We start from the raw sequence: 17,981 nt of genomic DNA on the forward strand, positions 1-17,981 counted from the left end.
TTGGAGATATTTGTGCACATAATTATGACTGTAATTATCATATGTCATAGTGAGTGAAGCTAATGTCTTTATATCATACTTATGGGTTGTGGAAGTATAACAGTGTGTTCATAAAAAATGTTGGCTTTGCGTGAGTTTTTTTTATAAGCTGTCACAAAAAAATCAAGTTAGCAACCCTATCGCTCCTGCCTGCACTGATTTTAATAATTTAATCCTACTTTAATTTATGCCTCCTCTCAGCTCACTAATGTAGGGAATAATCAAATACTAGACAACTCCAACTGTTCTTCGATATTCTAATCTAGGCAAGACATCATTAGGGGCACATAGCCGAAAAATATTTTTTAACTTCTCTATAATGAGTTACTATACAGGGTGGGCCATATATATATGGATACACCTAAATAAAGTGGGAATGGTTGGTGATATCAACTTCCTGTTTGTGGCACATTAGTATATGGGAGGGCGAAAACTTTTCAAGATGGGTGGTGACCATGGCGGCCATTTTGAAGTCGGCCATTTTGATTCCAACTTTATAAATGGCCCAGCAAGGAGTAGCCATATAAATGGCCCACCCAGGTGTATGCATATAAATGGCCCACCCTGTATATTGATTTTACTCTCTGTATTCTGGTGTTTATAGCAATAGGGAATCTGCAGTAATTTATATGCTGTATTATATCTCTTCAATTTTACACTTACAAATTATGTTTTACAAATGTATTAGACTTTCATACACTCACCAGTTATTGATTTCAATTTTTGCAGGCTGGACAACCCATTCCTCAAGTGAAGGTCTTTGTTGTGAATCTGCGCGGTCCGTCACACACTGTGGAGATCTTTCGTCCTGATACTTTTGAGTACAAGTAAAGTAAAGCTAAACATTTATAAAGACATACAGGTGCTTCTCACAAAATTAGAATATCATCAAAAAGTTAATTTATTTCACTTCTTCAATACAAAAAGAAGGGATTCTGCATTGCTGTCTGTCAGGCAAGGTGGGCAGAAATTCAGTTTAGCACATGAAACGTGGATTTATGGGCTTAATTACGGTATTCTCCTGCTAGCTTCTCAAAAACTATTATATAGCCGTTTGGTCATGAATTACCAGCTGTGTTATCAGGTCTAAGAGATGTATATCAAAGAGTATAGAATTTTTATTGGACACTCCATTTATTTCACTTTATGGTAAGGTAGGGCTGATTTGAATTGATGAAGTATTTATTTTCTCCCATTTGAGAGACAGCATGATATAGTCTTAAGGACAATCTAAAAAGCAAACTATAAAGGAAAAATCAAAAACCCACAATTTCCTAAGAAAATACTCCTTTTGAGTTTTACTTCTACTCAGGGGCGGACACTGAGAGCTTGGGGCCACTGTGCAAGAAATGCGTTTGGGGCCCCCTCCTTTTATGGCGACCAAGCTACAAATAGATATATTACATAGTCTCCTCTTATTATGTATATTGCCGTCCCTTGTTCCTTTACATATCGGATTCTTGTTATATTTGTTATTGATAGCGTCCTGTTCTTTATTCCTCTCTTGTTAGATATAAACTGAAATGACTGCGGATGGAGGATGGGAAAGCTTCTTTTCTGATGGAGCAGGATGATGGATTGGTCTTCTGGTCAGATGCTGCTCTCTCAGCAGTCATTTTACATCTAACAAGAAAGGAATCTATGAAATAAGGAAAGGGTGATGTGAATATCGAAAATAAGGAGAATATGCTATGTAAGGGATGGTGCTATATATACTGTAAAAAGACATGATACTATGTAATAGTGGGACGGCACTGTACATAACAGAGGACGCTACATAATAAGGAACTGGCCCATACATAACTAAAGAGAGTGATATGTAATAAGGGAGGCCCCTTCCAGGAATAATGTCCCCCATACTAGGTCCCTTCCTGCTATAATGTCCCCTATTTTGGTATAATGTCCCCTATCCTGGTCCGCTTCCTTATATAATGTGCCCTTTCCTCTGCCCCTTCCATGTGCCTCAACCTGGTATATATGCCCCCCATTCTGGTATAATGTGCCCCATCCAGGTATATATATCGTGCATCATTATAAGACGCACTCCCTTTTTCCCCAAAAACATTTTTTGGGAAAAAAGTGCATCTCATAATCCAAAAAGTACTGTATCTCAAAAGCTCTTTAATAGGTTGCATGGGTGATTTCTTTGTTAATCCATCATCAATTAAGCAGGTGAAAGGTATGGAGCTGATTCCAGATGTGACATTTGCCTTTGGAAAATGTTGTTGTGAAGCCACAACATGCGGTCAAAGGAGCTCTCAATGAAAGAGAAATAGACCATCATTAAGCTGAAAGAAGAAGGAATCCATCAGAGAGCTAGCAAAAATGTTAGGAATGGCAAAATCAACAATTTGGTTCATTCTGTAATAAAAAGAGCGCACTGATAAGCTTGGGAACTGAAAAACGCCTGAAAATCCACAGAAGACAACAGTGGTGAATGATAGAATCATTTCCATGTTGAGGAAAAACCCCTTCACAACATCCACCCAAGTGAGGAACTCTTTACAGGAAGTAGGTGTTTCAGTGTCTAAGTCTATCATAAAGAGAAGACTTCCTTAGCGCAAATAGAGAAGGTTCACCACAAGGTGCAAACTATTAATCAGAATTAAAAATAGAAAGGCCAGATTGGACTTTGCCAAAAAAAACCCTAAAGAAGCCAGGCCAGGTCTGGAAAATAATTTTTTAGACCAAGGGTGGGCAATTTATTTTCCTTAGGATCCACATTAGGGACCGTGACTGTTGTGTGGAGCCGAACCAAGAGGCTGAAATTAATTCTGCTCAATATTAATATACTAGCTGACGAGCCCGGCATTGCCTAGGCATAGTATCCAACTGTGGTAAGTTATAACAAATTATAATGATTATATTGCACATAAAAACATTTCACATCATATATTCAACACTACAGATTTGCAACACAAATTAACTAAACGATTACCCAAGTATTGATAGTATTTTATTTTCAACTCCTTCAAGAGCCTTTTGATAAACAACATGTGTATCTGTGTATCTAACCCTATCCTGTGTGATACTTTCTGCTGAGCTGTGTACCTAATCCTCTCCTGTGTGATACTTTCTGCTGAGCTGTGTATTTAATCCTATCGTATGTTACTGACTGCTCAGCCGTGTATCTAATCCTATCCTGTGTGATACTGACTGCTGAGCCGTGTATCTAATCCTATCCTGTGTGATACTGCCTGCTGGGCCGTGTATCTAATCCTATCCTGTGTGATACTGACTGCAGAGCCGTGGATCTAATCCTATTCTGTGTGCTACTGTCTGCTGAGCCGTGTATCTAATACTATTCTGTGTGATGCTGTGTATCTAATCCTATCCTGTGTGTTACTGATTGCTGAGCCGTGTATCTAATCCTCTCCTGTGTGATACTGACTGCTGAGCCGTGTATCTAATCCTATCCTGTGTGAAACTGGACTTCACCTGCAGTCTGTGTCAGAGACTGGTCTGTGTTGGCACGGTAATAAATTGTGTTATTTCCAGCTTTACAGAAGGACGATAACACCATAGAAATGATAAGAGTAATAGGCAAAATTGTTTGGTGAATTGAAACGCGCAGGGTTAAAATTTCACCTCACAACATAGCCTATGACGCTCTCGGAGTCCAGACGTGTGACTGTGCAAAATTTTGTGACTGTAGCTGCGACGGTGCAGATGCCAATCCCGGACATACATACATACACACACACACACACACACACACACACACACACACACACACACACACACACACACACACACACACACATACACATTGAGCTTTATATATTAGACTAGCTGAAGAGCCCGGCGCTGCCCGGGCATAGTAACTAACTGTGGTTAGTTATAGCAAATTATAATTATCCTCCATCCCATAGGCCTGTGCCCATATACCCATCATACATATCCTCCATCCCATAGTCCCATGCATATTAGATTAATTATAATATTTTTAATTGTATCGCTTACTATTAATAATAATAAATAATAATAATAATCTTTATATAACGCCATCATATTCCACAGCGCTTTACAGTTTAACAGTTTCAAAACACAAGTCATAAGTAACAACGTTAACAGTACAATAATTAAAGCAAAATAAGACGACCCTGCTCGTGAGAGCTTACAATCTACAGTGAGGTGGGGGAGATACAAAGTACAGGTGTGTCTTTACAATCAGGCCCGGATTGGCAATATAACCAACCGGGCATTTTACCGCTGGGCCGCTGTCACGTGGGCCGCGGGCGGCAGCGCCCAATCATCTGGCCGCTTGCCAGCTGCTGCGGCCACTGTTGCTCCTGCCGCCGGCCCTCTGCGGGCACGGCGGTGATAGTTTCCAAGTTCCTCCCGCACTGCAGGGAGATAAGCCACCATGCCCCCCCACGCCCCCATCCTCGCCTTAGCATGAGACCCCCTCCCCCCGCAGCCACTCACAGCGTCGCACTCGCTTTGCCTGCTCGCTCTGTTCGCAGGACCTGTGATGAGGTCTCAGGAGGGGAGGAGTCAGGGGGTCACATGATCAGGAGCCTTCGTCCAGACCCCCGATCATGTCACCCCTGACTCCGCCCCTCCTGTGACCTCATCACAGGTCCTGTGCGCTCAGCCTTGCCTCTACCGTCTGCAAGACTCTGCTTTGCTGTTGTCATGGTGCTGGTTGAGGTAAGTATGTGTGGGGTCAGGATTTACAGTGTGGATGTAGCAGAGCCGTGTGTGTATGAGGTGGACGGAGAGGAGCCGTGTGTGTACGAGGTGTACGGAGCGGAGCCGCGTGTGTACGAGGTGTACGGAGCGGAGCCGCGTGTGTACGAGGTGTACGGAGAGGAGCCGTGTGTGTACGAGGTGTACGGAGAGGAGCCGCGTGTGTACGAGGTGTACGGAGAGGAGCCGCGTGTGTACGAGGTGTACGGAGAGGAGCCGCGTGTGTACGAGGTGTACGGAGCGGAGCCGCGTGTGTACGAGGTGTACGGAGCGGAGCCGTGTGTGTACGAGGTGTACGGAGAGGAGCCGCATGTGTACGAGGTGTACGGAGAGGAGCCGCGTGTGTATGAGGTGTACGGAGAGGAGCCATGCGTGTACGAGGTGTATGGAGAGGAGCCGCGCGTGTACGAGGTGTACGGAGAGGAGCCGTGTGTACGAGGTGTACGGAGAGGAGCCACGCATGTATGAGGTGGGCAGAGTGGAGCCGTGTGTGTATGGAGTGGAGCCATATGTGTACGGGATGTACGGAGCGGAGCCAAGTGTGTACAAAGCATACAAAGCGTGCTTTTCCCACGGACACAGGAGTACACGGCGGAGCCCCGAGGAGCATTTTAAAACACACACATGACGTTCCACCTGAAGTGATGTGCTGGAAGCTGACCGGAAATGAGATAATTTCTTGAGGAGATTGTGACGGAACTAGGAATGCTTCAGATCCATCACCGTGTCCTCCTCCGACAGCGCAGACAGCAGGATCGCCTTGGAATCGGGGATGCCGGCCATGTGAGCGGATCATGATAGGTCCTGCAACCGGGAGGCTCAGGTGGGCACTACAATGGGAGCCGGGCTGCTATAGTATCTTTGTAGAATCTTTATTTCTTTCTCTCTTTTTCTTTCTCTCTCTGTTCTTTCTTTCTCTCTGTTCTTTCTTTCTTTTCTTTTCTTTACTTCTTTCTTTCTCTCTCTGTTCTTTCTCTGTCTCTCTCTGTTCTTTCTTTCTTTCTTTCCCCTCTTTCTTTCTCTCTCTGTTCTTTCTCTGTCTCTCTTTGTTCTTTCTTTGTCTCTCACTGTTCTTTCTTTCTTTCCCCTTTCTTTCTCGCTCTCTCTGTTTTCTTTTTTCTCTCTCTCTCTGTTTTCTCTCTTCCTTAGTGCCAGTCAGTGTGCCCATAATGCCAGCCACTGTGCCCTCAGTACCAGTCAGTGTGATCAGCAGTGCTAAATGGGTGCGATTAGGTGTGCACATGGGTTTGACTAGTTGTTAAATGGGTGTGGCTGGGCGTGTCCATCATTCCCTTCTTCAAAAGTTGGGAGGTATGATAGGGGCGGCTATGACCAGGGGGTCTGGTTGCCCAATAGAGAGCAGTTCTGCCAGGAATTCTGTAATCATGCATACAAAAGGGGACAGAGATTTGGGAGGAGTACTGTACCTAAAAGCAATAAATAGGACTGAGCTGAAATACTGGGCACAGCTATGACTACATGTTGTATAGTCGTGTTAATCTCCTCTCACTTCTTGTAAACTACAAGTGTACAAAGATATTATATAGTCACCATGTGACTAGTGGGCCTGTGTAACTTCAAATGCCAGGGCTGAATTTTAGTCCCAGTCCGGCCCTGTTTACAATGATGTATTTACAATGATGGTCCAGCCATCTAGAGGGAGGGAGGGATGGATGGAGATAGTGAATGGGCTACACACACACTTACACATAGAATGACTGATTAGTGAACGTGATAGGCTACTCTGAACAAATGCGTTTTGAGGGAGCGCCTGAAACTATGCAAATTGTGGATAGTCCTAATTTCTTGGGGTAGAGCATTCCAGAGGATTGGCGCAGCGCCCGAGAAATCTTGGAGTCGGGAGTGGAAGGTACGGAATAGTGCTTCACAAGATAAATAGGAAAAATGCCAGCTCACCGTTCAACAATAGGTGCCCGGAACTCCGTCCTGATGAGATGTGATCACATGAGAAATGAAAGAAAACGTTCCAGCTACATGAAGTAAAAAAAATTAATTCTTGTTTATTCCATAATAGTTAAAACATGTACAGCTTCTCGGACATCACAAGGCACTGGAGGACAAGTGACGCGTTTCGACCGCTGTTGCCGTCTTTATCAAAGCATTAAATGGGTATCAAACACTAATATAATTGCGCGAATTTAACATGTGATCAAAAGGTCCTAACATCACCACATAAATATAATAGCGAACAACTAAAAACAATATGATAGAATATAGAAAAAACAAACAATATAAAATAACAATTATCACTAGGATAATACAAAGACTTTGATTAATAGTGAAACATTGTTTCGTTTTTCTTGTTCAGTCCATCCGGAAATCTCGTTCCAAGATTAAAGATCCAATACGACTCACGGGTGAGCAAGGTTCTCCTGATGTCACCGCCACGCAAAGGTCTTTTAACTTTTTCAAGACCTGTCACTTTTAAAGTTGCAATACTGCGTGAATGGTTGTCAATAAAATGTCTGGCTGCTGATGATATATTGCGATTACCACCTAAAACATTAGAAATATCATAAAGGTACTCATTAATCTATGTTTTTAGTTTTCTAGTAGTGCACCCAATATCGGATTTTTTACATGCATCACAGTCAATTTTGTAAATTACACACTTGCTATTGCAGTTAATAAAATCTTTTATAACAAATGTGTTGGAATTGTTATAATCATTAAACACTTTACAATTAATCATTTGTTTGCAAGTTTTGCAGCTCACTACACCATATTTATAACTGCCTTTGCAGTTTAACCATGTTGTTTTAGGATGGTTGGAACGGAAGAGGCTAGGGGGTAGCATATTTTCCAAAGTGGGAGCCCTCCTTGCCACTACGTTACATCCCTGGTTTAAGATAGTAGCCAAAATCGGATCCTCATGCAAAATTGGCAGAAATTTATTTATAATATTCTTAATTTTGTAAAATTGGGGACTGAATTGCAAACATACAAAGGGTTTATTTTGAGAATTAAATTTAGCATTTTTTTATTATTATGAGAATAGGATCAGATCATTCTGTTTTTTTGAGGGCACCATATTTAGCGCTCTGTTGAGCATCCAATTAGGGTATCCTCAGGTAAGGTGGAGACTCCTGACCACGCTCCAACACCTGCACCCCACACCACAAAGTAGTGTAGCAAAGCACCTTCGGTGGCTCCTTGCTTGGAGTGTAGCATAGCACCCCTTCGTGGCTCCCTGCTTGGAACACGAAACGTGCTGGGAGTTGGCTGGAGTTTAGTTCACCTAAAAGAGTGGGAAGAGTTGAGTTCAGTTAGTCAGTCACTCGCTCAGTCAGAGAGTGAGGATGTGGACGGACGGAGTGTGAGACAGAGAAGATCCCCGGGAGAGGGATGGAAGAAGGAAGTGCTGCAGCAGGCCACAGTGATCTGGGTCTGCTGGCACAGGAAAGAGACAGAGAAAGCAAGGTTGATTCTCCATTGGGAAGAAGGATTAGCATGGAACGTGAGGAGAATAAGAGAACAAGGACCAGGGTTAGAGGAGAACCCTTTTCAAGTTCTAAGCGCAAGGCCGGGGTCCAGTCCCCGAAGTTGTACGGATACTAATGGTCCTGCAGCAGACACCGGAGGAATAGAAGTAGTGACCACTTTATTCCCACACAAGACTTGGGGGCACAACAGCAACATATTAGTGAGCCGGGACTTAGTAGCAAGGAGTCCCCGAAGCAGGCTACAGCTGTCTGCCGTACAAGTAGAGTTCATAGGAACATCTGACAGGAGGCACTCCAGTGTAACTCACTACTGAGAGTACTTCATTCTTAGGCGCTATAAGAGGAGACGTTCAGAAAAGGCACATATGTTGGCGGAGTGTTGGAAAGGAGTACTTCATCTTGTCTGGAAGTTGGCTGAGCTCCTAACCCGGAGGACACGGCACGGATGCGGGCACCTGTACCTGCAACAGACTGTGAGTAAAGCTTTGGAACTACATGCCCTGGTGTCCTCCGCTTATTCCGGCGCCAACCTGCCCAGCACGGCTACATCCCTTGCACCTGACACTACACCATCTACGTGTCACTTCACCTACACTGCCATGGGACTACAGCCCTGCCTGTGGAGGGCTATAACATCACTGCTGCACCACACCATCTGTCCCAGAGGATCTGTCTGCAGCGTCGGCTTACATCTCTATTGCCGAACACCACAAGTGGCGTCACGAATCACTTATAAACTTTCACCACCATAAGCACACTGAAACAACCCCCCTTTGAAATGGAGCCCCGGGGCCACGGACCGGTACCGAGTACCCCACGGCCCTGGTGAGTGAGGGCACTCCAGAACCTCGGGAAGAATCCTTCAGAAGACATACCTGGGCCAAGGCATGCCGCCTGTGCAGTTTCTGCGGAACGGCAGGGGCTGCGGTCCAGAAGCAGAGTCGGGGGAATTCCGTTAGACGGCTCCCCCCTCGTCTGGTGGATGGTCTGGAGCGATGACTGGGTCTGGGAAGGGCTGCCCGGTCTCAATCAGGAGCACGTCAGGGGAGGCCGCATGGAGCGCCGATGCCCAGCAGTGGCTCTGGGACTAGGAGGAGCCGCCGCACTGGAAGGGGTAAGAGCGCCAGTGGCGCGGGAAAAAAAATCAACCGGCGTCTTTCCAGGGCCAGGGGACACGGCACGGCGTACAGAGCTGGCCTTCGCATGCGCCGCCCGACGTCGATGCTCCGGGCCCCGGGAGTAATGGGTGAACTTCCAGGGCACAATGGCTGAGGTGCAGGGCGCCCACTAGCACTACTGCGCAGGCGCGGAGCACGCGACTGGACACGGAAGTGGCTGAAGAACTTCGAGGTCGGAAAAAAAAAACAGAAATATAATATAAATAAGTGTTTATTTAAATGAACGCCGCAAAGGTCGGCGGTAGGTCATGTCATCCCCAGGAGATGCGCATCCCCCGACAGGGGACTCTGCAGGTGTCCCGAAACCGCTCTGGCAGAGAATCTACAGACACCACTCGCAGAAGTGACGCCAGGACTGCTCCTCAGCCATCTGGTCCGGTACCATAAGCTTCACTGGGTGAGTGCGCAACACATACTCTGCCTATTAAGCTGACACCCTCTCTTTCCTAGCCATGTCTCCCCCCTCTTCCAGACTAAGCAAAGAATGCGCTTGATGCACTCAGCCTCTCCCTGACTCCTACCCCCCCAAAAAAAAAAAAGGGGCTCTGCAAACAGTGCGTTAGGGAGACTAGACAGGGGGCCACAGTGTCGTCTAAAGACATACGGGCCATCATTAGAGAGGAACTACAAGCCATCGCCCATACTAGTATTCTCTTGGAGTCCAGGGGCAAAAAGAAAAAAGAAACAAGTGACTCTCAGTTCAGAGTCAGAGGAGGTATAAGAGATAGCCTCAGACTCCTCACTCACGTCATCATCATCATCGTCAGAAATTGAGGGACGATCATGTTTCCCCCTGGATAGTGTTGATAACCTGGTCAAATCCGTAAGAAACACTTTGGGGTGTGAGGAGACAAAGGGCAAACAAACCACGCAAGATATAATGTTTGCTGGTTTGGCAGAAAGAATAAGGAGAGCTTTTCCAGTAATACCGGCAATTAAGGCCTTAATAAAAAGAGAATGGAGAAAGCAAGATCAGAGAAGTTTTCTCCCATCAGCCTCAAAAAGGAAATATCCATTTAGTAATGATGAACTACTAAAACGGAAAAAAAACTCCCAAGGTCGACACTGTTGTAGCCTCCACCTCTTACCACTTTACCATTATGGTAGAGATTGCAGGTTTACTGTCCGACCCATTAGATCGCAAAGCAGAGGCATCATTAAAAAGGTCATGGGAATCATCTAATAAACAGCAGTAGCCAGCACATGCACCGCCAGATCAATGCTCGTTTGGTTACACCAGTTGGACCAACAGATCGAGCAGAAAGTCGAGGGAAAAGCTGCATGCAGCACTTCCATTAATTAGAGGAGCAGCAGCCTGCATGAACGATGCATTCGCAGACACCCTACGTTTAGCAGTAAGATCGGCGGGGTCTTGTTAATAGCGCCAGGGGCACTATGGATGAAAAGCTGGAAGGGGAACGCACAATCAAAATCTAAGATCTGCGCGATCCCGTGCGAGGGCGAGTTCCTCATGGGAAAACCCTAGACGACATACTCGCCAAAGCTAAAGAAAGGAAGAAGGCTCTCCCTGACTCTTCTATTCCTTTCTATAGGAAAACCTTTTAAAAAGGCGAGCCTTTGGAAGAGGAAGCAACGGAAAGACGAGATGGGCACAAAGAAGAGAAAGCATGTTTAAGAGTTCAGGATTCAGGAAAGAGAATAAATACTGAGCGGTCAATTCCCCCAGTAGGGGGTAGACTGAAACTCTTTGCTCCAAAGTGGAAGCTAATAACATCCCTTAGTTCACCAGTACAACAAAAAGCCTCGAAATGGGAATTCAGAGTTTATTATCTAAGAGGGCCTTAGTTAAAGACCCAGAGGGACAAGAGGATAGAGGGTTCTACTCTTCTTTATTTTTAGTTCCCAAACCTGATGGTACGTTTAGAACAATCATAAATCTGAAAAGCTTAACAAGTTTATCAAAAATTATAAGTTTAGATGGAGTCGATCAGGTCCACCATTAAGCTTCTCTTTCCAAATTATTTTATGACGGGCATCAACCTAAAAGATGCTTACTATCATCTCCCTATCCATGACAGATACCAAAGGTACCTGAATGTCGCAGTAGCATTAGAAGGCGAGATTCGGCATTTTCAGTATACGGCCAGGCCTTTCGATCTCTCTAAAGCACCGAGAATCTTCTCTAAAGTGATGCCGGAGGTGATGGCGTGTCTTCGTCAAAGGACACTTGATCATGCCCTACCTAGATGACTTTTTAGTTATCGGGAACTCGATCGCCCAGTTGTCACGTCACCGTCAGACGCGGGGCCTGCTGTTCCGCCCTCAGCCACTAGGAGGCGACGGACTGTCACGCCGCCCTCGGGCTCGGGGCATGCTGTCCAGGCCTCGGCCACCAGGAGGCGCCGGACAGACACATCGCCGTCGAACTCGGGGCCTGCTGTTCCTGCCTCGGTCACTGGGAGGCGCCGTGGTTCACGCCCGAGTGATCGCGGCAACAGTGAAAGGGCTTCTGTGCAGACGTCTAGTGGACGCAGACTCCGTTCCTCTGTCAGTCATGAAGGGGTTGGTGCATCATCATCGGGTCTGGTCCTGGGGGCGGTCCTGATGACATCAGCAGGCCGGGAGCCTGTGAGAGATGACCTGATCCCTCAAATACTTTGGGACTGGGCTTGCAAGCCTCCGGATATAGTCTTGGTTTCCCCAGTGTGCTAGTTGTTAGCTTTTATTCTGACCCTGCTACTGCTTAACGATTCTGTACCTCTGCCGTCCTCCTGGTTTATGACTCTGACCTTGGCCTGAATTTGACTCTGCTATTGCCTGCCATTTTTTGTACCTTTGCTGTCCGCCTGGTTTAGACTCGGATTCCCGACTACGCTTTTGGTCCCGTTTTTTAACCCTTCTCTGGCAACCATCCTGCTCTGGCCGCTGCTCATATTCAGACAGCGCCCCCTGGGCTCTGCTGTAAATCCAGATCCCTTTATAGAGGTAAAGGGTATCGGGGTTGCTCGGGGTGCTGTCTTACTGCAGCCCAGACTGGCAGACGGACATTACATTATATCCAGCCCAAATAAAATTGCTTCTTGTGTATATATATACCCAACATACACTCACTGGCCACTTTATTAGGTACACCATGCTAGTAAGGGGTTGGACCCCCTTTTGCCTTCACAACTGCCTCAATTCTTCGTGGCAGAGATTCAACAAGGTGCTGGAAGCATTCCTCAGAGATTTTGGACCATATTGACATGATGGCATCACACAGTTGGCGCAGATTTGTCGGCTGCACATCCCTGATGCGAATCTCCCGTTCCACCTCATCCCAAAGATGCTCTATTGGATTGAGATCTGGTGACTGAGGAGGCCATTTGAGTACAGTGAACTCATTGTCATGTTCAAGAAACCAATCTGAGATGATTCGAGCTTTATGACATGGCGCATTATCCTGCTGAAAGTAGCCATCAGATGTTGGGTACATTGTGGTCATAAAGGGATGGACATGGTCAGCAACAATACTCAGGTAGGCTGTGGCGTTGCAACGATGCTCAATTGGTACCAGGGGGCCCAAAGAGTGCCAAGAAAAAATTCCCCACACCATGACACCACCACCACCAGCCTGAACCGTTGATACAAGGCAGGATGGATCCATGCTTTCATGTTGTTTACGCCAAATTCTGACCCTACCATCCGAATGTCGCAGCAGAAATCGAGACTCATCAGACCAGGCAACGTTTTTCCAATCTTCTACTGTCCAATTTCGATGAGCTTGTGCAAATTGTAGCCTCAGTTTCCTGTTCTTAGCTGAGAGGAGTGGTACCCAGTGTGGTCTTCTGCTGCTGTAGCCCATCTGCCTCAAAGTTCGACGCACTGTGCATTCAGAGATGCTCTTCTGCCTACCTTGGTTGTAACGGGTGGCAATTTGAGTCACTGTTGCCTTTCTATCAGCTCGAACCAGTCTGCCCATTCTCCTCTGACCTCTGGCATCAACAAGGCATTTCCGGCCACAGAACTGCCGCTCACTGTTTTTTTTTTCTTTTTCGGACCATTCTCTGTAAACCCTAGAGATGGTTGTGCGTGAAAATCCCAGTAGATCAGCAGTTTCTGAAATACTCAGACCAGCCCTTCTGGCACCATAAATCATGCCACGTTCAAAGGCACTCAAATCACCTTTCTTCCCCATACTGATGCTCGGTTTGAACTGCAGGAGATTGTCTTGACCATGTCTACATGCCTAAATGCACTGAGTTGCCGCCATGTGATTGGCTGATTAGAAATTAAGTCTTAACACACAGTTGGACAGGTGTACCTAATAAAGTGGCCAGTGAGTGTATATAAAAGCAGTTTCCCTGAACTTTTTTTTTCTCTTCTCCTACCTGAGCTGATTTTTGGCCTACACACCTGTTTCAGTGCACAGCCTGAAGGATCACTTTCATCTTCCTGCACCAGCATGCTGCAGTCTGGAGCCTTCAGGGAGAAAGCTGAACGTCAGAGATCCATACTACTGAGACATCGGCCTCTGGGCAACTCTGGCTATGGTTACCCAGGGGCACAGGTATTGCCCGCAGATGTGGCTAAAGTTTTATTACCTATCTCATTTTCATTTGGTCAGAAAACTCTGTGTTTAAAAGCCTATGTGGATAGTGGATCTGAAGGAAATTTTATGGATTCTTTGACTGCTAGGGATCTGGGTGTACCACTAATAAAACTTAATGCCCCTATTAAAACCACGGCTATTAATGGCACATCTATAATTCAGGAGGGGGTTAAATTTGTTACTGCCAAAGTTGCTATGTCTGTGGGAGCATTACATACTGAGCTTGTGTCATTTTTTGTGATGGACAATTTATCCTCTGCAGTTATTCTGGGTAAGCCGTGGTTACGCCAGCACAATCCTATCATCGACTGGCACTTTGGTGATGTTGTATGCTGGAGTTCACAGTGTCAAGAAAATTGCATATCCTTAGCAGCAAACCAAGTTAAGGTTAAAACCCCTTCATACTGTTTGCTCTCAGAAGCTATGAAGATGTCTTTTCTGTTATAGAGTCTGAGAAGTTACCTCCCCACAGAGAGTATGATTGCCCTATAGATCTGATTCCGGATGCCTGTCTTCCAAAAGGGAGAATATTTAATCTCTCTGGTCCGGAGCGTCAGGCCATGAACGACTATATAACAGACAGCCTAAAATAAGGGTTTATTAGACCATCTATTTCACCAGTCGGGGCTGGGTTCTTCTTTGTAGAGAAGAAAGATGGTGGTCTCAGACCCTGCATTGACTACCGGGAATTAAATGCAATCACTATAAAGAACCATTATCCACTTCCACTCATCCCTGATCTTTTTAATCAGCTAACGGGAGCCCGTTGGTTTACTAAACTCTACCTCCGGGGGGCATACAATCTAGTCCGCATAAGAGACGGGGATGAGTGGAAAACAGCCTTTAATACACCTCTTGGCCATTTTGAGTACCTTTTAATGCCGTTCGGACTCAGTAACGCACCTGCAGTGTTTCAGCACTTTGTCAATGATATTTTCAGAGACATTTGTGGGGTGTATGTCGTCGTGTATTTGGATGACATTTTGATTTACTCTGCTGACCCTGTGACACACGCTCGACACGTCCGTTCGGTACTCCAGAGACTGCGAAAAAACTCTTTGTTGGCTAAACTGGAGAAATGTGTTTTGTTTTTTTTTGTTTGTTTGTTTTTTTTTGTTTTTTTGTTTTTTTTAATCACCTTTCGCCCTGGTACTAAAAATGTGAGGGCCGATGCCCTCTCTCGCAGTTTTTGTCCCACACAAACCGAGGACTGTGAACCAGTCCCGATATTGGCCAATGGGATCGTCATGTCAGCAGTGTCCTTGGACCTTCTGGAGGAGATCCGTAGGTCTCCAGAACAAGCTCCTGACACTACGCCCCCCAAAAAATTGTTTGTTCCGGCTACCTTTCGTCTACAAGTTCTAAAAGAATCACATGACTCTGTTTTGGCAGGCCATCCTGGTCTCAATAATACCACCAGGCTGGTAACTAGAAACTTTTGGTGGCCGACGGTGGTCAAGGACTGTAAGGACTATGTTTCAGCATGTGATGTCTGTGCCCGCGCCAAGTCCCCCCATAATCGCCCTGCTGGCTGGCTTCAGTCCTTGCCCACCCCTGAGAGTCCATGGACACACATCTCCATGGATTTCATTACAGACCTGCTGCCCTCAGATGGAAAAACGTGTATCTGGGTGGTAGTAGACAGGTTCAGCAAACAGTGCCATTTTATTCCCCTGTCTGGGTTACCTAACTCCGAAACCCTGAGTAAATTGTTCGTTGTGCATATTGTACGTCATCACGGCGTTCCGGCAAATATTGTGTCCGACAGGGGTACCCAGTTCGTCTCAAAATTCTGGAGGGCGTTCTGTAAACGCATTGGTGTTGAGTTGTCCTTTTCCTCAGCCTACCGCCCCGAAACCAATGGTCAAACCGAACGTACTAACCAGGCTTTGGAGCAATACCTCCTCTGTTATGTGTCAGGACATCAGTCTGATTGGGTGGAACATCTGCCATTGGCTGAGTTTGCACTAAATAATACCAGGACTCCATTAAGACTACCCCCTTTTTCTGTAACTATGGACTGCATACGCGCTTTGGGTCATTCTCGGCCAGGATGTCGGAGCTCCCTGGGGTAGAGGAAAATATACATCGCCTGAAAACAATTTGGTCTTAGGTAAATTCAAATTTGAAAGGAGCTCAGGTTAGACAGGCTTCGGCTGCAAACAGATGACGATCTAAGGGGCCGCACCTGGGAGTTGGGGACAAGGTTTGGCTCTCTACTAAAAACATTAAGCTTAAGGTACCGTCTGCCAAACTGGGTCCCAGGTTTATCGGCCCATATGAAATCATAGAGGTGGTTAATCGGGTAGCCTTCCGTTTAAAACTTCCGCAGTCATTCAAATTGCCTAACGTGTTCCACAAGTCTCTCCTCAAGCTGTATCGCTCCCCAGTTCACCCTGTCCAGTCCCCTCCTCCTCCTGTTTCGGTCGGGGGTACCTTGGAGTATGAAGTCCAGGGTATCCTTGACTCCCGCCTTGTCAGGGGCTCAGTACAGTATCTTGTACACTGGAAGGGCTACGGCACGGAGGAAAGGTCCTGGGTCCCTGCGGGGAACATCCATGCCAAGACATTAATTAGGAACTTTCATCTCCTTCACTCTGACAAACCGGGTTTTGAGGGACCGGAGGCCCCTCCTGGAGAGGGGAGTACTGTCACGTCACCGTCAGATGCGGGGCCTGCTGTTCCGCCCTCAGCCACTAGGAGGCGACGGACTATCACGCCGCCCTCGGGCTCGGGGCATGATGTCCAGGCCTCGGCCACCAGGAGGCACCGGACTGACACATCGTCGTCGAACTCGGGGCCTGCTGTTCCTGCCTCCGTCACTGGAAGGTGCCGTGGTTCACGCCCGAGTGATCGCGGCAACAGTGAAAGGGCTTCTGCGCAGACGTCTAGTGGACGCAGACTCCGTTCCTCTGTCAGTCATGAAGGGGTTGGTGCATCATCATCGGGTCTGGTCCTGGGGGCAGTCCTGATGACATCAGCAGGCCGGGAGCCTGTGAGAGATGACCTGATCCCTCAAATACTTTGGGACTGGGCTTGCAAGCCGCCGGATATAGTCTTGGTTTCCCCAGTGTGCTAGTTGTTAGCTTTGATTCTGACCTCTGCCTTGATTCTGACTCTGCTACTGCTTAACGATTCTGTACCTCTGCCGTCCTCCTGGTTTATGACTCTCACCTTGGCCTGAATTTGACTCTGCTATTGCCTGCCGTTTTTTGTACCTTTGCTGTCCGCCTGGTTTAGACTCGGATTCCCAACTACGCTTTTGGTCCCGTTTTTTAACCCCTCTCTGGCGACCGTCCTGCTCTGGCCGCTGCTCATATTCAGACAGCGCCCCCTGGGCTCTGCTGTAAATCCAGATCCCTGTATAGGGGTAAACGGTATCGGGGTTGCTCGGGGTGCTGTCTTACTGCAGCCCAGACTTGCAGACGGACATTACACCAGTGTACTAAACGTGTGGCTGATATGGTCTCATCTTTGCAGGTTCTAGGCTGGATCATCAACTTTCAGAATTCCAGACTTGTTCCATTATCCCCCCAGAGGGGTTTAGGGTTCCATTTAGACTCTACGACCCAGAGGGGTCTACTTTCTCAGGTAAAAATTATGCTCATCAAAGATAAAGATACACCTCCTGTACCCCGGCAGTTCAGCGGGCCCAATATCACATCCGCACACTGCAACATCACATCCTCCAGGAGACATACGGCTTGGCGGTCACCTCGAGAGCAAGATAACCCTATCACAGGAAGTCTTGACTTCTCGAGTATGGGGGCTAGATAGTAACCATTTAACAACAGGAGTTCCATGGGTAATATCGCCGTCCCATACTATAATCACTGACGCTAACCCCCATGGCTGGGGAGCCCATAAGGGGAATAGCTGCTGTCAGGGAAGATGGAATAAGGAGGAACTACGATATTCATCTAACTTAAAGGAGCTGACGGCAGTAGATTATGCGTTAAATCATTTTCTTTCACGGCTTCAGCAGAAGCATGTCAGGATCCTATCGGACAACACCAACACAGTGGCGTATTTAAACAGACAGGGGGGTACTCAGTC

General features: G+C 46.6%; 1 protein-coding gene across 2 annotated transcripts in view; it reads left to right on the forward strand.

Moving 5' to 3' along the window:
• LOC141076136 (inactive dipeptidyl peptidase 10-like) overlaps positions 1–17,981 on the forward strand; it is a 491,503-nt gene that overhangs the window by 347,331 nt on the left and 126,191 nt on the right. For both annotated transcript variants that reach the window (XR_012227421.1, XM_073563456.1), the window contains exon 10: positions 769–866. Coding sequence is in view for 1 of the 2 variants with exons in the window: in XM_073563456.1 (XP_073419557.1) it covers positions 769–866 (98 nt within the window). In the remaining variant the exon portion in view is untranslated. The remainder of the gene's footprint in view (positions 1–768; positions 867–17,981) is intronic.

The sequence above is a fragment of the Dendrobates tinctorius genome, unplaced genomic scaffold (assembly GCF_039654945.1).
Source record: "Dendrobates tinctorius isolate UK_male_01 unplaced genomic scaffold, ASM3965494v1 ptg000388l, whole genome shotgun sequence".
Taxonomy (NCBI): Eukaryota; Metazoa; Chordata; class Amphibia; order Anura; family Dendrobatidae; genus Dendrobates; species Dendrobates tinctorius.